This window comes from Buceros rhinoceros, unplaced genomic scaffold, assembly GCF_000710305.1.
Source record: "Buceros rhinoceros silvestris isolate BGI_N320 unplaced genomic scaffold, ASM71030v1 scaffold36991, whole genome shotgun sequence".
Lineage (NCBI taxonomy): Eukaryota > Metazoa > Chordata > Aves > Bucerotiformes > Bucerotidae > Buceros > Buceros rhinoceros.
The window spans coordinates 6,394-22,221 of NW_010395495.1; the positions used below are offsets into that span (position 1 = coordinate 6,394).

Here is a 15,828-nt window from a genome sequence, read left to right on the forward strand (position 1 = left end):
ATTCCTGGCAAGAAGCACTCTAGATGAGCGGTGCTTGATGCAACATTTACAGATGTTTGCTGTGAATTACTGGGCATTACATCCCTCCCCTCAGGTATTCTCAATCCAGAAGTTATTACTTGCCGAGTTTTCCAGACTATGCGTGTGAAGAAAGATAGTGTATGTATACACTGAAGACTCAAGTCTGAGCCTGGCAGGTAAATGCCATGAAAGCAAGTTAACAAAGGGTTTTGGCAGCAGTAAGAGAGCGGGGCTGACAAATACTGCTTTAACATGTACAGAACAAGTGTGACAACACTCTCTGACTGAATTTTACATCTTGGTTTCCATCAGTTGTCTTCATAGCAAAGATGCACAGAATTCCACAAGATTTGTGCACCAAAGGTATCAACACCAGCCTAGCTGCGAGAGAGCAAGGAAAGAGCTCACCTCAGAAATGGTCTTTTTTAATAAAACCACACCCACACACTAGCAGTTCTCACAGCACGCTATTACCCCAATACCAGCATTATCCCCGCCTCTGAGCAACCTTCTTTATTCTGTCTGTCTCCTCTCTGTCCCCTCTTCGCTTCAGTCTCACTGCTGCTCATGACGTGAGCTCTGAGGTATGCTCATAAAACCAAAGATAACTCAAATGGATCAGGCAGCTGGTAAAGGCCCCAGAAGAACAGGTAGTCTCTGGGTCCCAGAGGCAATGCTCAGCTCTTCACACAGACTGTCACTTCACTGCTCACCTACCTGACCATCCCATTTGCCATACTGTTCACCATTTTTGCAAACATTTGCTCGAGAGGCTTCTCTGAACCTTTTTGGTTAACCTGGGAGAAAGCACAGGAAGATAAATTAAAACCAGAGAGACGGTATTTCTCAGAAGCCTGCTGAAAAGCACAGCAGTCAGGAAGGACAAGTGGAGGCATACCAAGTTGACAATCATTTGCTTCCCATAGCTAATTATTTGTGAGTCAAAGTGTCTTTGGAAGCCATCCATCTGGAAGAGAAAGGAAGCGCGGTGACAGATGTACGCTACCGTTAAGAGCTGTGATGTACCATCTTTCTGATGATGCCACACAGGCAGTTTTATAACTAAGAGACGTGTTTGATGGTCTCTATTGTGCCAATACATGAATACTTTCGTGCCCCCAGCCCAATCAGCAAGCCTCATTAAACGTGTTGTGATAATGAGTATCACGCAGCTACTAAAACTGCTGCAAACAGGAACCAAAGAGCGACTGCCCCCATTTCTGAAGGGATTTTTTTCAGGCTCTGAACTCATCTTAAGGAGTACCAGCCTTTTTGTCACCACTTTCGAAAACCGAAGCTCAATCCGTTATTGCTGATTTGCATTCTCCCAGCACAGTTTGTTACCCCACCACGCAAACACAAGCCCAGAAATGTACGAAAACCCCAGGACACAACAAACACTCACATACATGATTTACTGACTTGCTGATCTGTGGCTTTGGTTTATACTTGAGGTTTGGTCTTTGGGACCAGAAAAAAGGAATTGATCCACGAGTCTGCAAAAGAATGGAAATTGTTTTGAATTACAAACCTTACAAAAACATACCTGCCATCTAAAACCAAAGCAGACTGGTTTGGTTGGTTTACAAGCTGTCTTTGGAAACACAGGCTTACACCTCTCAAGCCAGTGAGCAGTTCCTCACCTGAACGAACGATGCCTTGCTGCCCTTGTAATGCACAATCTGTTCTGTTTCCACGAAGTTAGCAGCGTGTCCTTCTGAATCAATACCTGTGTGGGGAAAGACCTCGTTAACCAGCTCAGAACAGGGACAGTCTATCAGCAAAAGGCTTCCCACCGGTCCCTTCCCATGGAGATAGCACAGAGCTGCCTGAAGGCACTAAATCAAACACGCCTTTGGCGAAGTTTAACATGATCCGTACCAAATTTAACTTGAAGCTGCACACTTGTGCTTAACACATCTTGGTATTTTTAGCCCTAGAATTGACATGGTTTAATACAAAATAAACTATGAGTGCTATGACATGGAAATAGTCACAATTCACTACAGAATCCAACCGATCTCTTCAGCAGCATCTACGTGGGGACTGAGAATGGAGAAAAGAATTTCGACCCATTTCCTTGTCCACTTTTTAACTGGAAACCATTAGGGACCACCACTATTGAGGGCTCCCCTGCCAGCACCAACGATGCGCTCAGCTGAATGTACTGCTAGGCAGAAAGGGATTTACACACCGGCATTTAACACCAGTAAAACCAGTAAACTGTTACAGTCCCTACAAGAGTTCTGCAGTTATCTCTAGGAGAAATTAAAACTGGCTTTTCTTTAGAGATACCAGAACATGCTTTGGCTCCTCATGCCAGTTGCTAGCATTTTCTTTGGAGCAAGGGCCTCTTCAGACAAACTGTTACAAGCAGGTTTTTTGTGCAAGTCACTATACTGCAATTACTCTTAAAGGTACAGACGGAATTCACGTTATTTTAAAAATGAATTGATTTGTTCTTTTACCTCTTACGTAGTAGCGTACACCAGCCCTGAAACAGCTTCTTCTGGAAACAAGCAGCCAGTCGAAACACTTGCCGTTAATGGAACAGGAGTGCATGGTGATAACTAACAAACAACGCTAAGGAAAACCCCCGTGCTTCACTAGGATTTTTTTTCATTAGGGTATTTTTATGTCAAGAGATGGGAAAGAAAGGCATCAAGTGACCACATTCAAAGAAATCTGTAACCATTTCTCTCACCAACAGCAGCTGAACGTGAAACTTGAGAGTAACTCAATATTGGGGTCAGTATGTGCATCAGAGACAGGCTAGAGGCGATGCACTGATGAGCACACATCAGAACTGCTCTATTCTGAGAACACAGAGTTCTACAAAGATTAATCTCCTCTTATGTTCTATGTATATCATTAAATGGACTAAGTTCTGTTCAGTGCTATGTCCATCTCAGCCGTAATTTTGTTAAGCTGCCTTAACAGCTTCTTGCCCTTATTGCTTTTAACAAAAAACATACCACGTCAGGCCTTTTTTTCTAGGCTTCAAAGGAGCGATTATCTTGAGCTGTTACACCTTGCACCTCTAAGTGCAACATCCATCACACTTACAGGTGCCAGAACTAGCACTTATGCAGACTGGCTTTCAAATCTGTGCTACAATGAACTATCACATCTAACAGAGACGAGCATCCACCGTGAATAGTTTGTTTCTCTGGGTAGGTTCCAGGCTTTCCTCCTTAACCTCTAATAACTGAAACCTCCAGCTTTAAAGCAAGCAAAAGAGCAAAATGGTCAATTTTTGCAACTGCAGCCTTCTATTCTTTGAGGAGTCTAGATTACTTGTCTTAAGGTTGGTACACAGGAGGTACAAGATTCTTTAAAACAGCACATGTTACAGCAAGACCTTGAGCTACGATTCAAATAGGACCCAAACCCCTGGGTTCTCTAAGTGGTTTGGTTAGTACTAGAATCACAGCAAAACACACGGTACTTGTGCTGATTACCTCTAGAGTGGAAACAGGACAGAGGAAGGTGTTACTTGCAGTCTGCCAACTGCTAATTGCAATCCGCCCAGACTCTGCTAGCCAGGACCTGCGGGGTAAGGACTGGAGTGGTTTGACAGCTCCCTTTTGCTCCTTCCTTGCCTCTCCACCTGCTCCCACAACATTCCCCATCAAATGAAGCCACAGAAAAGGACTGGAGATCTGCCAGCTGCTAACAGTCTGACCAGAGCAAGCGATCCTGCCTGACAGCCATTCCCTGCACACCCCCGAGGGACCTTTGCAATGGAGGAACTAAGCAGAACACGGCAGGAGCTGCTCTGGCCAGTACGGCTGGGCCTTTCTCCGCTGCCAGGAGCGCCTATTGTTGGTCACACGCTGCCTCCAGAAAGCGGTAGGCTTACTCACAGCACACACCCCTTCTCAAACACAGACTCGTGACTGCTCTGCTAAAAAGGCTGTTTCCCAAAGCAGTGCTGCAGGAAGAGGAGCTGGGCAGGAGAAGCACCGCAGGAGCCTTCAGCAGAATCCCTCATCCCGTCACCCATCCACGGGAACATCCACAAGCACTCCGAAACAGTTCCCCCTGATTTTATAGCCAAAGTAACTGCTAAGTGAAGGTATCCTCAGAGCAAGACAAAAAGTACCAAGGCTGATGTAAGAGCATTTGCCATATTCGTCTTAACCTTCAATCCATTATCTCAAATGGCCATTATGCAAATCAAGCCTGTAAAATTATGCAAATCAAGCCTTAAGAGCAGAATATTCGAGTGACTTCACCTAGGAATAAGGGTATCGAACAACACATAATGGTCATATCTGACCAAACTACAGCTGAACTCTGACGCTGTGGTCTGTGTTAGAGCTGCCAACAGAGGCAGTAGAGCAGCCTCCTCACAACCCTCCCACTGCAGGAGCACCACATTCAGCACTGAGCTTACACCCTTGAAGGATACATCCGTGCATCACTGGTGTAGCAAACCGATGGATCTGAAACACACAGACATTACGTGTTAAAAATACTAACACCAGCAGCCAAAAAAAGTTAAGTGAATGACTATGCTTTGTCTAGGAGGGCTTTTTTTTTTTTCGTAGTTTTATGTACTTTACAGCCTTTACTCTGTTTAGGGTGCAGTAATTCTGAGAAAAAAAGCTCAAGGTAAACACCACCACGTAACCCGTATTAGCAGCAATGAAAAAGTGACAGTCTAACGCTAATTAAGTGACACTGACAAAACCCAGGCTGTTTTGTCCTCCTATACGTGGTGTTAACTCTTCTCCAGACATGCCAGATATAACGCCCTAGACACAGAAAAGCCCTTGAGACAGTGTTTGCTGCACCTCCACAGCAGGAGGTCAGCAGAGAGCAGTTACCACTCAGGGCTGCAGTCAGGAAGGCTTCTACATGATTAATGCTTGTTCCAGGGTTTTTCCCACCCTGACACTCCTGAATAACTTGGTCTTCCAAGAAAGTTTGAAGTTTTCCCACAGCACAAGTCAGAAATACCACATCTCATTACCTACTGTTACCAGAGCAAGCCACCTGCAGGCAGCACCACTCCATGCTTCCCCTCACGTATCAGTGACCTCCCTTTTCAGGCTCTGTGTTTTGCCTCCTCCTCTGTCTGTTTTCACTAACCAGCCACACTTTGCTTTCTTTGCCGTTCCCACCGCTGCTTCTCTCTGGTTTCCCAAGCTTTGTTTGCACAGAGCTATCCAAACCATAGCCCGGCCCCACACCCCTGGAACATGCACAGCAGCCCTTTGCTACCTCCTCTCTCCACATTCCCCAAGCACTGCATGACCCAGCCATTTGGAACAGCGCTGTCTAATGCAAGAGCACATCTCCGCAGGTTACCGGGACAGAAATAGCAGCAGTGCGTCATTCACTGCGATAAAGGAAGGACCGAGAGAAGAGGTGGCTGGAGCACAGACAATTTGAGCAGTTAAACACAGCTGAGGTCTCTGGTAGGAAGGAGCTTAGATCAGTCTGGCCGCTGAGGTACGACAGCTGTAGCTCACGATCGTGCACTTGTATTTGCTGGATCAAGTGAAACCCAGAGGTTACACTGTACTAGTCTTCATCTGAAATACAGTTAGATTCTTTCAGTGCCAGCCTTAATTACCAGCTTCATGATCTATTCATTAGGCAAATGAAATTCAAACCTGCCCTCCTGGAGGCAGACACTAGCCAAGCTCAGGAAAAACACGAGCTGAACTTTGCCTATACCTACACTAGTACCTAAGGGTCAAAAAGCTTGATAAACATATGCTGTGCAGTGGAACTTCCCCCGGGATTTATCTTCACACAGACACTTCCAGAAGCCAGCTTCACCTCATGCACTACTGAGGACATGAGCATCAAGTTGGAAGTTTGAAAGCTGAAGAGTCATGGTGCTAAACTAGAAGATGAACAGCCATGTTATACCAGACTCTGGCTGGCTGAAACAAGAGACAGAATGGCAGGGAACCGTTGCATATTCATCCTCTATTAATATATCCATTACAAAGTGTTTACCTCTGGTTGAGCAGCAAATTCCCGAAGAAGATGCCCGTTCCATACAAACCGTGCATCTGCCTGCAGCAAGAAAAGAGCCAACATGCTTTCAGAGACAGTCAGTTCTGCTTAATTACAGCACAAAGGCAGTGGCACAGTGTCCGTGTGTTGCACAAGTTTAGGAGAACTAGAAGATGTGCATGGAGCTGCAATGCCCTTGTTCATCAGCACCCTTCATATCCTCAACTAGAAATCTAAATAAAATAAAAATAGTTAAAGGAAGAAGAGTTCTCTCCTGCCTTTAAGGGGATTGCCTGACACTTCAGGTACGCTAAACTATTAGCGACTGAGCTGCAGTACTGGAAGAACATTGCAGTCTTTGCTCTAAGCAAGCAGGGTTTGAAGAAACTACCCAAATTAAGAGCAGGAGCAAGGTAACACCTGAAATGGGCAGAAAGTAAAAAAGCAAGGGGTCCTGCATGCAACAGTTCTGAGAAGTGGGAGTAAACAGTACTTGGAGTTTAAAAGACTAAAGTATTTCTATTCTGCTGCATAAATAATCCTCTTCAACTTTGCATATTTCCTATTCTTCATTCACCTCAAAAGTATATTGAGAAGGTTTCCTGAGCACATTCCAGTTTAGTCACAAGTGTGACATTTGCTGCAGAATGCAGCTCAGGCTCTGGGGAAGTGGCATAAATCTCAGCCTCCAGCTGAGGCAGGCAGACAGTACATCCCTGAGGATGAGGGTGAAGGCAAGCTCAGCTTGGAACAGCCCTTTGTCTAATGGGAGACAAATACAACTACCTGCCAGACACTGTTCAAGTCCTACCAGCAGCATCTTGGGCTAGTGAAAGAACACGAGATGATGCTTGGTGCCCCTATATTGGGGCACTTTCCTTCTGCCAGTACTGTTTAAAACAAACACACACGCAGGAATATTGAACCAAAACAACCACAAGCCCAACCCCAGGCCAGGCTGCTCTCGCAGAGGTGAACTGCAGATGCCCAGAACTGCCACCATCCTCTTGTCAAGTCATTATACTGCAACACATGAGGGTGAGGTTACAATAAAATTGTTTTTACTATCTAATATCTGAATTTACTGGAGACTGCTGCCTTCTCCCTGTACTTTGCCTTTCAAACAACCTTCTGAAGTGCCACAATTGTCAGGCAAACCAATTCCTTTCACATCAGCAAGTGCTCTTCCTGGCAAAAGTACTGCCAGAGCAGCATTTGACAATCCAAAATAGTCCGAACTATAAAAAAAAAATCAATTTAAAAAAGTCAATCTTGGAAGAAGCGTACTACTTCCTCAGCTTAGATGGTGTCAGTAACTCAGAGACACCACCTTGTGACTCCACTGCCACCTCTTCAGCAAAAGGAGGGAAGGTACTGCTCACTTGCCAGGTTTCAGTATTTCAGTGCCCAGCAGTTTAGACACCGCAGTAGAGCAAATTACCTGACTAAGGGTCTAGAACTCTGGAAGCACAAGGGAATTTCAAGCTTGAATTGCAGTTGTCTGTGTGACAGTAGGCAGTACATTAAATTCATGCTTCAAACTAGGGATGTGCGAATGACTTGCTTTCCAAACGATGTGCTTTCTGATTTTCTGCCTAGCTCCTTCTTATTGCAATTAGAAGCGTTCAGTATGATAATCAGAGGCACACTTTCACTTATTTTTAGGTTTTTTAATCCATTCAAGGCAGACTGCAGAAAGCACTTCTGGCTGACAACATCTGAGACAGACACTAAGCAAGACTGAACCCTTACCCTCTCTAGGAGGCTCATTTCCTGGAACTCCGGGCTGGTGTTAGCTAACCGTTGCAGAGTGTGTGTTAGGTCATATGTTGTTGAGAAGTAAAATCCATCAACGCTCAAGACATGATTCAGCATGGATAAAAATACTTTGTTGTCCTGCAACTGTTGAGACGAGGAAAAGAATAAAACATCTATTACCAGTGAAATGTTTCATTCTTACAAGCTCCCACTAGTTATTGAAGTGTTGGGATGACCTTTGCTAGTGCTCTAGCCACACACAACATCCCCCAGAGATTACCATGCGAGCACAAAACCAGGAGACTGCGATTTTGATACCTGCTCACTGCTAACTGACAGCTAGCACACTGCAACCGTACCCTGCAAGAACAGGGAGGAGCAGAGAACAAGTGCTGCTGTGAGGTCAGTAGCTACTGACATTAAACCAACAGTAGCAAAAAAAGGCCATTAGTTTCCCTGAAGTCGATTCAGTGAAAGACAGGAGATAACTTACTGTCAGATCAATTATAGTCCCTGAACAAATCAGAGGAAAAAATACAGTTCGAAGAGCTTTTAAGATTTCATTTTCATCAGAAGAGGTCCCGTGGTAATGGACATTAATGTGACATAACATCCCCCGCCGCTGCCCTAACCAACCCGCCTACCTGAATATCAGTTAAGTGCAGCATGGTCTTTTTGTAGGAGAGGATGTCAAAGTCTGTGGCTTTCCAGATTACATGACCGAAAATCTCACCTACTTTTTTCTTTTTTGTTATTACAATAAGATACGTGCCTGTGAACCAGAAAGAGCGAAGATTGGAACAGCAGCAGCAGATGCACATATTAAGAAAGGATTCTATACTTCTGGTTTTTATATAACATTCAGTCAGATGGACGAAAGTCATTACCAAGGCTGTAAGCTGAGAAAACTCCCCTCTGGGGCAGTTAGTTTGGTTTTACAACAGTCAAGGCTTGCCAGGTGCCCAAGACACAGGTGCCCAAGACACAGGTGCCCAAGACACAGGTGCCCAAGACACAGGTGCCCAAGACATCACTCTTACTCTACAGGATATGTTAATATGCTGAAGAGCTGTGGATCAAGTTCAGCAGTTTAAGATCCTGCCAGCAGTTACTGCATCTAATATGACAACACTTCAGTGGACAATACTGCAGTGAGTGAACATTCTCCCTCCTACGCAGGGAGCCTTTTATTCAATACACACGCTCCTTACCGTGCCCCTTTCCAGACTGCTTTAGTCTCAAACTCTAATGCAGTTTACCCACAAAAGATCTTCCCAACAGCACCACTCACTTTCCTGGAAGCTTTATACATCAGGTTTATTTGTGGCAGCGGCTCTAGGTCTGAACATCACAGATATGTGGAAAACACAGACAGCTTCTTCTTACCTTATCCTACAACTCCCTACAATTTACAGCTGTTCCAGTCTGTCCTTTCTCTTTTCCTGTGGAGTTTTCTCTGTACTTGCAGGACAGTCAGATCACAATCCCTACTCGAACAGCTGTGTCTATCACCCTGCCACACTCAGTTATCTGTGTGCCAAGACTGCTTGAAAGTCAGGCTTCACAACCCAGTATTTGCTGTTCCAAACCCTGCAGCTAAGATCAAAACTGTTACGCAGTAGACAAGGTTCTCTGCACGCGTTTGAAACGCATTCCGTACAGCTCCACAGGCTGCCAGCAACACCTGCCCTTAGAGCAGCTGCAGGGTGAAGAGGCACGTGAGCATCCTGATAAACTGCCCTTGGACACCTCCACCTCTAGCAGCCACAAGGAAAGCCCAACAAACTGATGAAAGGGCGACCTCCTATTTCTTAGCAGATTCTGCTTTTGTCTTTAAAGCTTTTTCAGTAATATATTTGCAAAGAGCACAGGTCTGTTTTCCTTACCTGCCACCAATCGGATTGTTCCCAAAATTCCATATATAGGCCTTGTAACAGCTGAAGGGGGAACATCTTTCTTAACTGAAAAGAAGAAAAAAAACCGTCACAATTTCAGACTGCTTCTTTCATGACTGTATCAGAAAACTCCTAAACTTGTCAGAGCATCTTGGTCAAATCCCAGGTTTTGCTGGAGCTTTAAGCACAAGCATCAGCAATGCATCAGAATTTCAAAGCCTGACAGGGGGTGGGGGGAAGCGTTCTAACCCAACTTCTCATGTTTAATTAAAGTAGTAATTTGACTGAATAAAGTCAAGCTCATCCACACGATAGCATAGCAGGTAGACTCCTCAATAATGGATTGTCCTGCCAGCTTCCTGCAGCTTTGTTCTGAAGCCCTCAGGACACTGAGGACAAATCAACCCTAAATGCTCTCACTCCTGACAGCTACTTGTGAGCCTCAGTCACTCTCATTTCCAAAGGCCAACTTTACTTGCCAGTCTACCTCTGCAAAATGACCAGCAGCAGCACAGATGTGGCAAGGGGTAGAGCATTGTAAATGACGTGCCAGAAGGGATCCAAATCCAGCTGGAAGTCTTAGCATGTTAAACTCTATTCTAACCACACTTCTAGAACAGAAGAGATATTAAAGAAGTTTAAAAAAAACCTAAAACAACCCTAGAACACATTCAGCATTTTGCCAGAGCCTGGAGAACAGAGAAACAGCGCTTGGGTCTTCCTGTGCTTTCACCACCTTGCAGCTTCATTGGATAAAATACTGCTGAGGAGGACAGATGCAGACTAGGAAAAGGCTTGGGAAAGCTACCTTCGCAATTCTGAAGGAGAAACTGAGATACTGTTCTACAACACCAAAAGTGCCACTGGGATGGGCACACTGCTCTTCGTGAAGTACGCAAGAGGCCTAATAAAAGAATAGCTGCTTTTATATTAACATTAGTGTAGCATTTCTGTCTGCTCAGAGGTAGGGATACTGAGGCGCAGAGTCCCGAAGGATCAAAAAGGAGTCACCCACTACCTTCCTTTGATGTCGTCATTTCATGCATCTTTGATTGTTTTTACGCATTAATTCCACATTCTTCAAAATTAAACTGAAATGTCGCAGACCTCAGCGTGCCTGAGACGACCTGTGGTGACATTTGGATCCAGATTTGCAACAGAACTGCATTCACAGGGAGGGGTTTTTACTGTTGCTGTTCCTAGAGGCTTTATGAAAATCTGGGCTGAAATAAAAGGCAGCAGTGGGACGACGTGGTGAAAGCTGCCAAAGTGCAGCGTTCAACCCTTCCAGCGTTTATCTCGGGCCTGCAGCAGCAGTCCCAGCTCGCTGGGTGAGTCAGTCTTTGCTGTTGTGACGGGCAGTCTTCGCAAAGCCAGGTGAGCACTGTCACCCTGGTTACCCACAGCATCGCTCCCGCAGCAAAAAGCCATTTCAAACCAAGGGTAGAGCACAAGGCACTATTTTAAAGCAGGAACTACAGATAAATCAATTCTCTTGGTATCAATTTAAGGGTCCAAAGATCTTCTGGGAGGGCCTAGAGCAAGACAGACAAGAAGGATGAAGGTGGTGGGAGGAGAGTACCTGTAAGAGTGACTTCTGTGGAGACTCTGTCAATAGTGAGCACGTCGTCTGCTCCGCCATCACAAGCCTCCACGTAGAACTTCTCTGGCGTTATGTGCCTTAGAGTGGGTGGGAAAAAGCAATTTGTTTATTCTTCACCACCTCAAGACAGAGCAATCCATTTTAAACCTTATTTCAGCTGCAAAAAACCCCAAATTCTCAGTGAATTAACTTCCCAACAGCCACTGACATCAACGGTGAAAAAAAAAAGTCTAGCCAGTCAGTTATTTCAGCTCACTTAATAATCTTTAACTTCACTGATAATCAGGAATTTAGACAGGAAAGTGAGTCTGTGTACACAGGGGTCCACTCTTACTCATGCAAGCTGGAGCTATGTAACTTAGAAGCCTGATAAGCCAAAACCAAGCTTCAAAACCCAAAGTTTACTTCCTGATAAACCATAAAGGGTTTGGTCAAAGTACCACATTCCTGATGCCAGGGTAGCAAACAATAACAACGTGCATTTCACATCAGAACGTCGTAAGAACCCTCTGGAAGCACCTGACTTCACAGCTGTCTTCCCCAGCAGGAAAACCCAGCACAGTGCAAACCGAGCCGTGCAATTAAACAGCGTTTTCAACCCCAAACCCTCTTGAACTGGTCCTTTTAACTCTCATCATGAGTTTTCTTCGCTTAAGGCTTGACAAGACCAGGAATCAGAGTCGTAAACATCTTGTTCTGGAAACTTACTCCACCGGATAGATATTTTTAGGCTCCTTCTCCCTAAATAGACGTTGCATTTCTTCACATCTTTTGGGGTTTTGTTTTTAATCCTTCAGAAAGCTGAATTAGATTCCTGATTTAGATCAGAGGAGCCCTTCAAAAGCGGTCTTTGAGGCCTCTTAACACACCTAACACCCCACCTTCCACCCAGTAAAAGTGGGGCCAACTTCGAAGTTTATCCACCTTCAATGTTAAACCCTATTTCATAGGGGGTGTTTTGACTGTCCCCAAGGATGGTGATTCTACAACCTCCATGGGCAATTCAAGCAAAGCCTGTTTTCAGACAGCTGAGAAACCACTTCAGGTGTAGAATATTTGTCACATAAAGACATTTTCTATTTACTACACACTCCAGAATAAAAATTTCTCCCTGAAGAACACAAAGTCTTTCACCCTCATCATCCACGAATTAAGAAAAAGAAGAGAATTAAGGCTGCCAGTGCCAATTATGCCTGGTCTGTCAATACATGTCATACACCCAGCCCCCTCTCAAATCCAAGCCCTTATTTTATCTCCTGCTATATTGTGGCTCTTTTAACAGCTGTTTAAAATTCACCTTTATCTCCTCTCACACAACGCCTGTACATTCCTAATCTGGCTTAAACTACCTTTTGCCCTCCTCCTCAGCTACGGTGTCACTGCTGCCTGTAACCAGCCAAACCTCCCAGGACGCTTGACAGCAACGTTCGCTTCCGTCACAGCTTCGCAGCACAAAATCTGCACAAGATTTGAATTCTTCTCATTTACTGTTTTTAATACCAACCCCCCGACCACCATTACCGTGGGCTATTCCTCAGCGTGGCTAAGAACAAAGGGAGCAATAACTGGAAATATTTGACACAGACAGTATAACTTGTGATGCTGAAGCAAAGGAAAGGTATTGAAGAACTGCCACCACAAAGTCATGACTCGAATATTGCTGAAGGTGACCTGGATCTCATTTTGAAAGTCATCTCCCACTGAAAAGGCGGGGGGGATTGCCGCCAAAAGATAGAGCTACTCAGATTTAGTTCCTACACTACAAACTTGAGGAAAAAAAAGCATTGATTCCCGACATAACAGAAACATAAAAGAAAACAAACCAACCTCTGCTTGCTTACACTGAGCGTAAAACCGACTTCATTTACAGTTAGGGGAGATCAGTTTTTATTTGTGTATTTGTTGTGAAGTTTTGCTTCATCAGTGACATTACACAGCAGTGTTGTACATCATGAAGATGATGCAGAGCTTCATCTCACATTTTAATCAGATTGATTTAACGTACCAGAATATTCCTGAGTGCAGATCCAGCGTGGAAGAGGCCCCGCCACGCTCTAATGGCAACTAAAGATAGTACTTCACTCAATAGCACTTTAGCATCCTAGGCCTCCGCAGCCAAACCCTGACTTCAGTAATTGATTATTTCACCCTAAATACTTCACATGGCTCTAATGCAGGAAGCTCTTTGATGTCAGCCCCCGAACACTGTCACAAAGGCAGCCAGAAGCACAGCCTGTGCTGCACAGCAGTGCATCTGCTGGACTCCGACACCCCGGTGGTCTGCAGCCGGGGCAGGGGTGATGTCAGTACACGCAGAGGCCCAGCGGCAGCGTGCTGAGGGACAGCGCGAACACACCGATGGTTTCAACACTCCAGAGTTTCCAGATTTTCTAGGTGAGCAGGGTGTGCTAATTATACGTCCACAATAAATATATTACTCCTCAAGCAGTAACAGCTCAAGGAACTGGAACATCTCCCATGGAGCAGTAGGCATTGCAGGGAGAAGGGGAGTATAACTCCAGGACTGAAGAAAATGCTAAAGGAAACACCATTTAAAAACAAAAAAGGGCACATACTAAAGGCATAGCTTCATAGTGACAATTTCCAGGGAAGTTTTCTTTGATGATGAGTAATTTGCTATGCAAGGTAATGCTCTCCTTGACCAACAGCCCCGAGCTTCACCATGACCACCACTGAAATTAAGCAGAGAAAAGGACGTGCAGCTCTTCTTTCTGAAAGTGTCACCCCAACTCTAAAAACACAGGTTAGAAAACAAAACAACCCCCACAACGAGCCACCCCTTGGGACCTCTCCCCAAACACAGCGAGGGGGAAGGCATCGTACTAGAGAGCGGCAGCAACTCAACACTGATGAGGGCTTTCTCCAAGCACATCGGCACAACTGTGGGCAGGAGCAGTTCAGTGAGAAACCCTGCTGGTGTCCACAGGAGACCCACGGGATACTGCCAGCAGCAAGGCAAGTCTCCACCCGAGCACCAAGGGGGAAAAGTGGCTTTAAGTGAGCCAGAACAACAGCCAGGATTCTCCCCGTCCTGCAGGCAGCATCACCTGCCAGTTTTTACTGATTAACAGGAGCAGCAGCCTCGCTACCATCCCCCAGCTGGTACCTGCAGTAGCCATTTGAATTCTACTACTTGTTCCTGAGGCTACAAGAGGAAGTTAAATAAGAGCAGCAGTGACACAGATGACACAACTGCGGGTAACAGTCTCCGAGTTAACAGTGCTCCCCAATAACTGCTGGTGTAACGCAGCGGGTCCCAACAGACAGATCACCCAGAAGAGATGCCGTTCCAGATCTGACCTTTCATGGCAAGAAGTCACTTTAAAACACTGCTGCCACTACATCCTCAAACTGAAGCCTCGGCTGGATTTCTCAGGACATGCTCCTTTGACCTCCCAACCTAGTTAAGACTGAGCCATCACCCATGTTATGGCCCTGTATCTTAAAACCCTTGGTGTGGGAAGAGGAAAAAGCCTGTTTTTCAGAATGCAAACCTACTCTGTTCTCAAGATTATGAAAATAATCATGTTAAACCACATGAGAGACAGTTCTAAAAAGATCAATGCTTTCTTCTAGTTACAATTAACCTTTAAATGGTAGAATTCTTTAGCAGACTGCCTCCAGAAAAGTGCTTTTACTTAAAAAAAAAAAACCCTCTCAGTAGGAGTACTACTGTTACTCATACAGCTCACCTTTGCTCCTCTACAGGCAAAAAGATCACAAGCCCAGCTTAAAGACAGGCAAACACAGCTTAGGTGACAAGCTAAAACACCCAAAAGCTTTCTGGCAGATAAGCAAGCCTTTCAACTATCGCTGACGACCTTCCTCTTCAGCCTCTCTGCGTGACCCCCAGTGCTGTGCACCTTCACACAACTACCTCATCAAGACCAGGAAAGAAACTCAGTAACTTTTAAACACGTAGCAGTGTTGTGACAACTGTTTATACAGTCTCTGGGAAAGATCTAAAGTACGTTTGCTCTGAAACCAAAAGATGGCTGTCAAATGAAATTTAACAGAGCATTAAGTACAGTTAAATCAGGCTTAAAAAATCACTTTCAGATACTGCTGCCAGGAAATGGCATCAGTAACTCACAGTCTCCAGCTAATATTTAGAGGTCAAAACCCTGGGAACACCATTAGGACACACAAGGACGTTTCACTCTTAGCTTCAGACAGCCATGAAGAGTCTCACACTCGCAGTAAGGAGTTTGAACTGGACGGTGTGAGGGGTTGTAATGGAAATGCCTCTTCAGTTTTAACTTTGTATTGCTTTGGTTATGCAACTCCTTTTGCTGTAAAAAAGGGCAGCAAGCAAACATCCAGCATACACAAGTTCCGAGGGTTACAGTCCCGCCTAAACCCTTTTGTTTCAATGAAAACATTACACCGGGAGGTCAGAAGAATTTATTTGAAGCGTCACAGCAGGCACTACACGGGACAGCCCCAAAAGGTCAAACCCATCGACTGGCATCAAAACCACAGCACAACAAGAACAAAAAATCTGCGCCATAGAGGAGAGCGAGGGTGTCCACGGGACCTTCCGCTGGCGAGTCA

At 45.1% G+C, this 15,828-nt stretch overlaps 1 protein-coding gene across 1 annotated transcript in view; it reads right to left on the minus strand.

Annotated features, from left to right (window-relative positions):
* The window catches only part of SACM1L (SAC1 suppressor of actin mutations 1-like (yeast)), a gene marked incomplete at its 5' end in the record, with an annotated part of 15,366 nt that extends 4,036 nt beyond the window's left edge, over nt 1–11,330 (minus strand). Inside the window, 11 exons of the mRNA XM_010145565.1 lie at nt 739–818; nt 920–988; nt 1,431–1,517; nt 1,665–1,750; nt 2,490–2,591; nt 4,436–4,469; nt 5,998–6,057; nt 7,750–7,899; nt 8,400–8,527; nt 9,642–9,716; nt 11,233–11,330. Of these exons, the coding sequence (XP_010143867.1) occupies nt 739–818; nt 920–988; nt 1,431–1,517; nt 1,665–1,750; nt 2,490–2,591; nt 4,436–4,469; nt 5,998–6,057; nt 7,750–7,899; nt 8,400–8,527; nt 9,642–9,716; nt 11,233–11,330 (969 nt within the window). The remainder of the gene's footprint in view (nt 1–738; nt 819–919; nt 989–1,430; nt 1,518–1,664; nt 1,751–2,489; nt 2,592–4,435; nt 4,470–5,997; nt 6,058–7,749; nt 7,900–8,399; nt 8,528–9,641; nt 9,717–11,232) is intronic.
* Nucleotides 11,331–15,828: the final 4,498 nt, after the last annotated feature.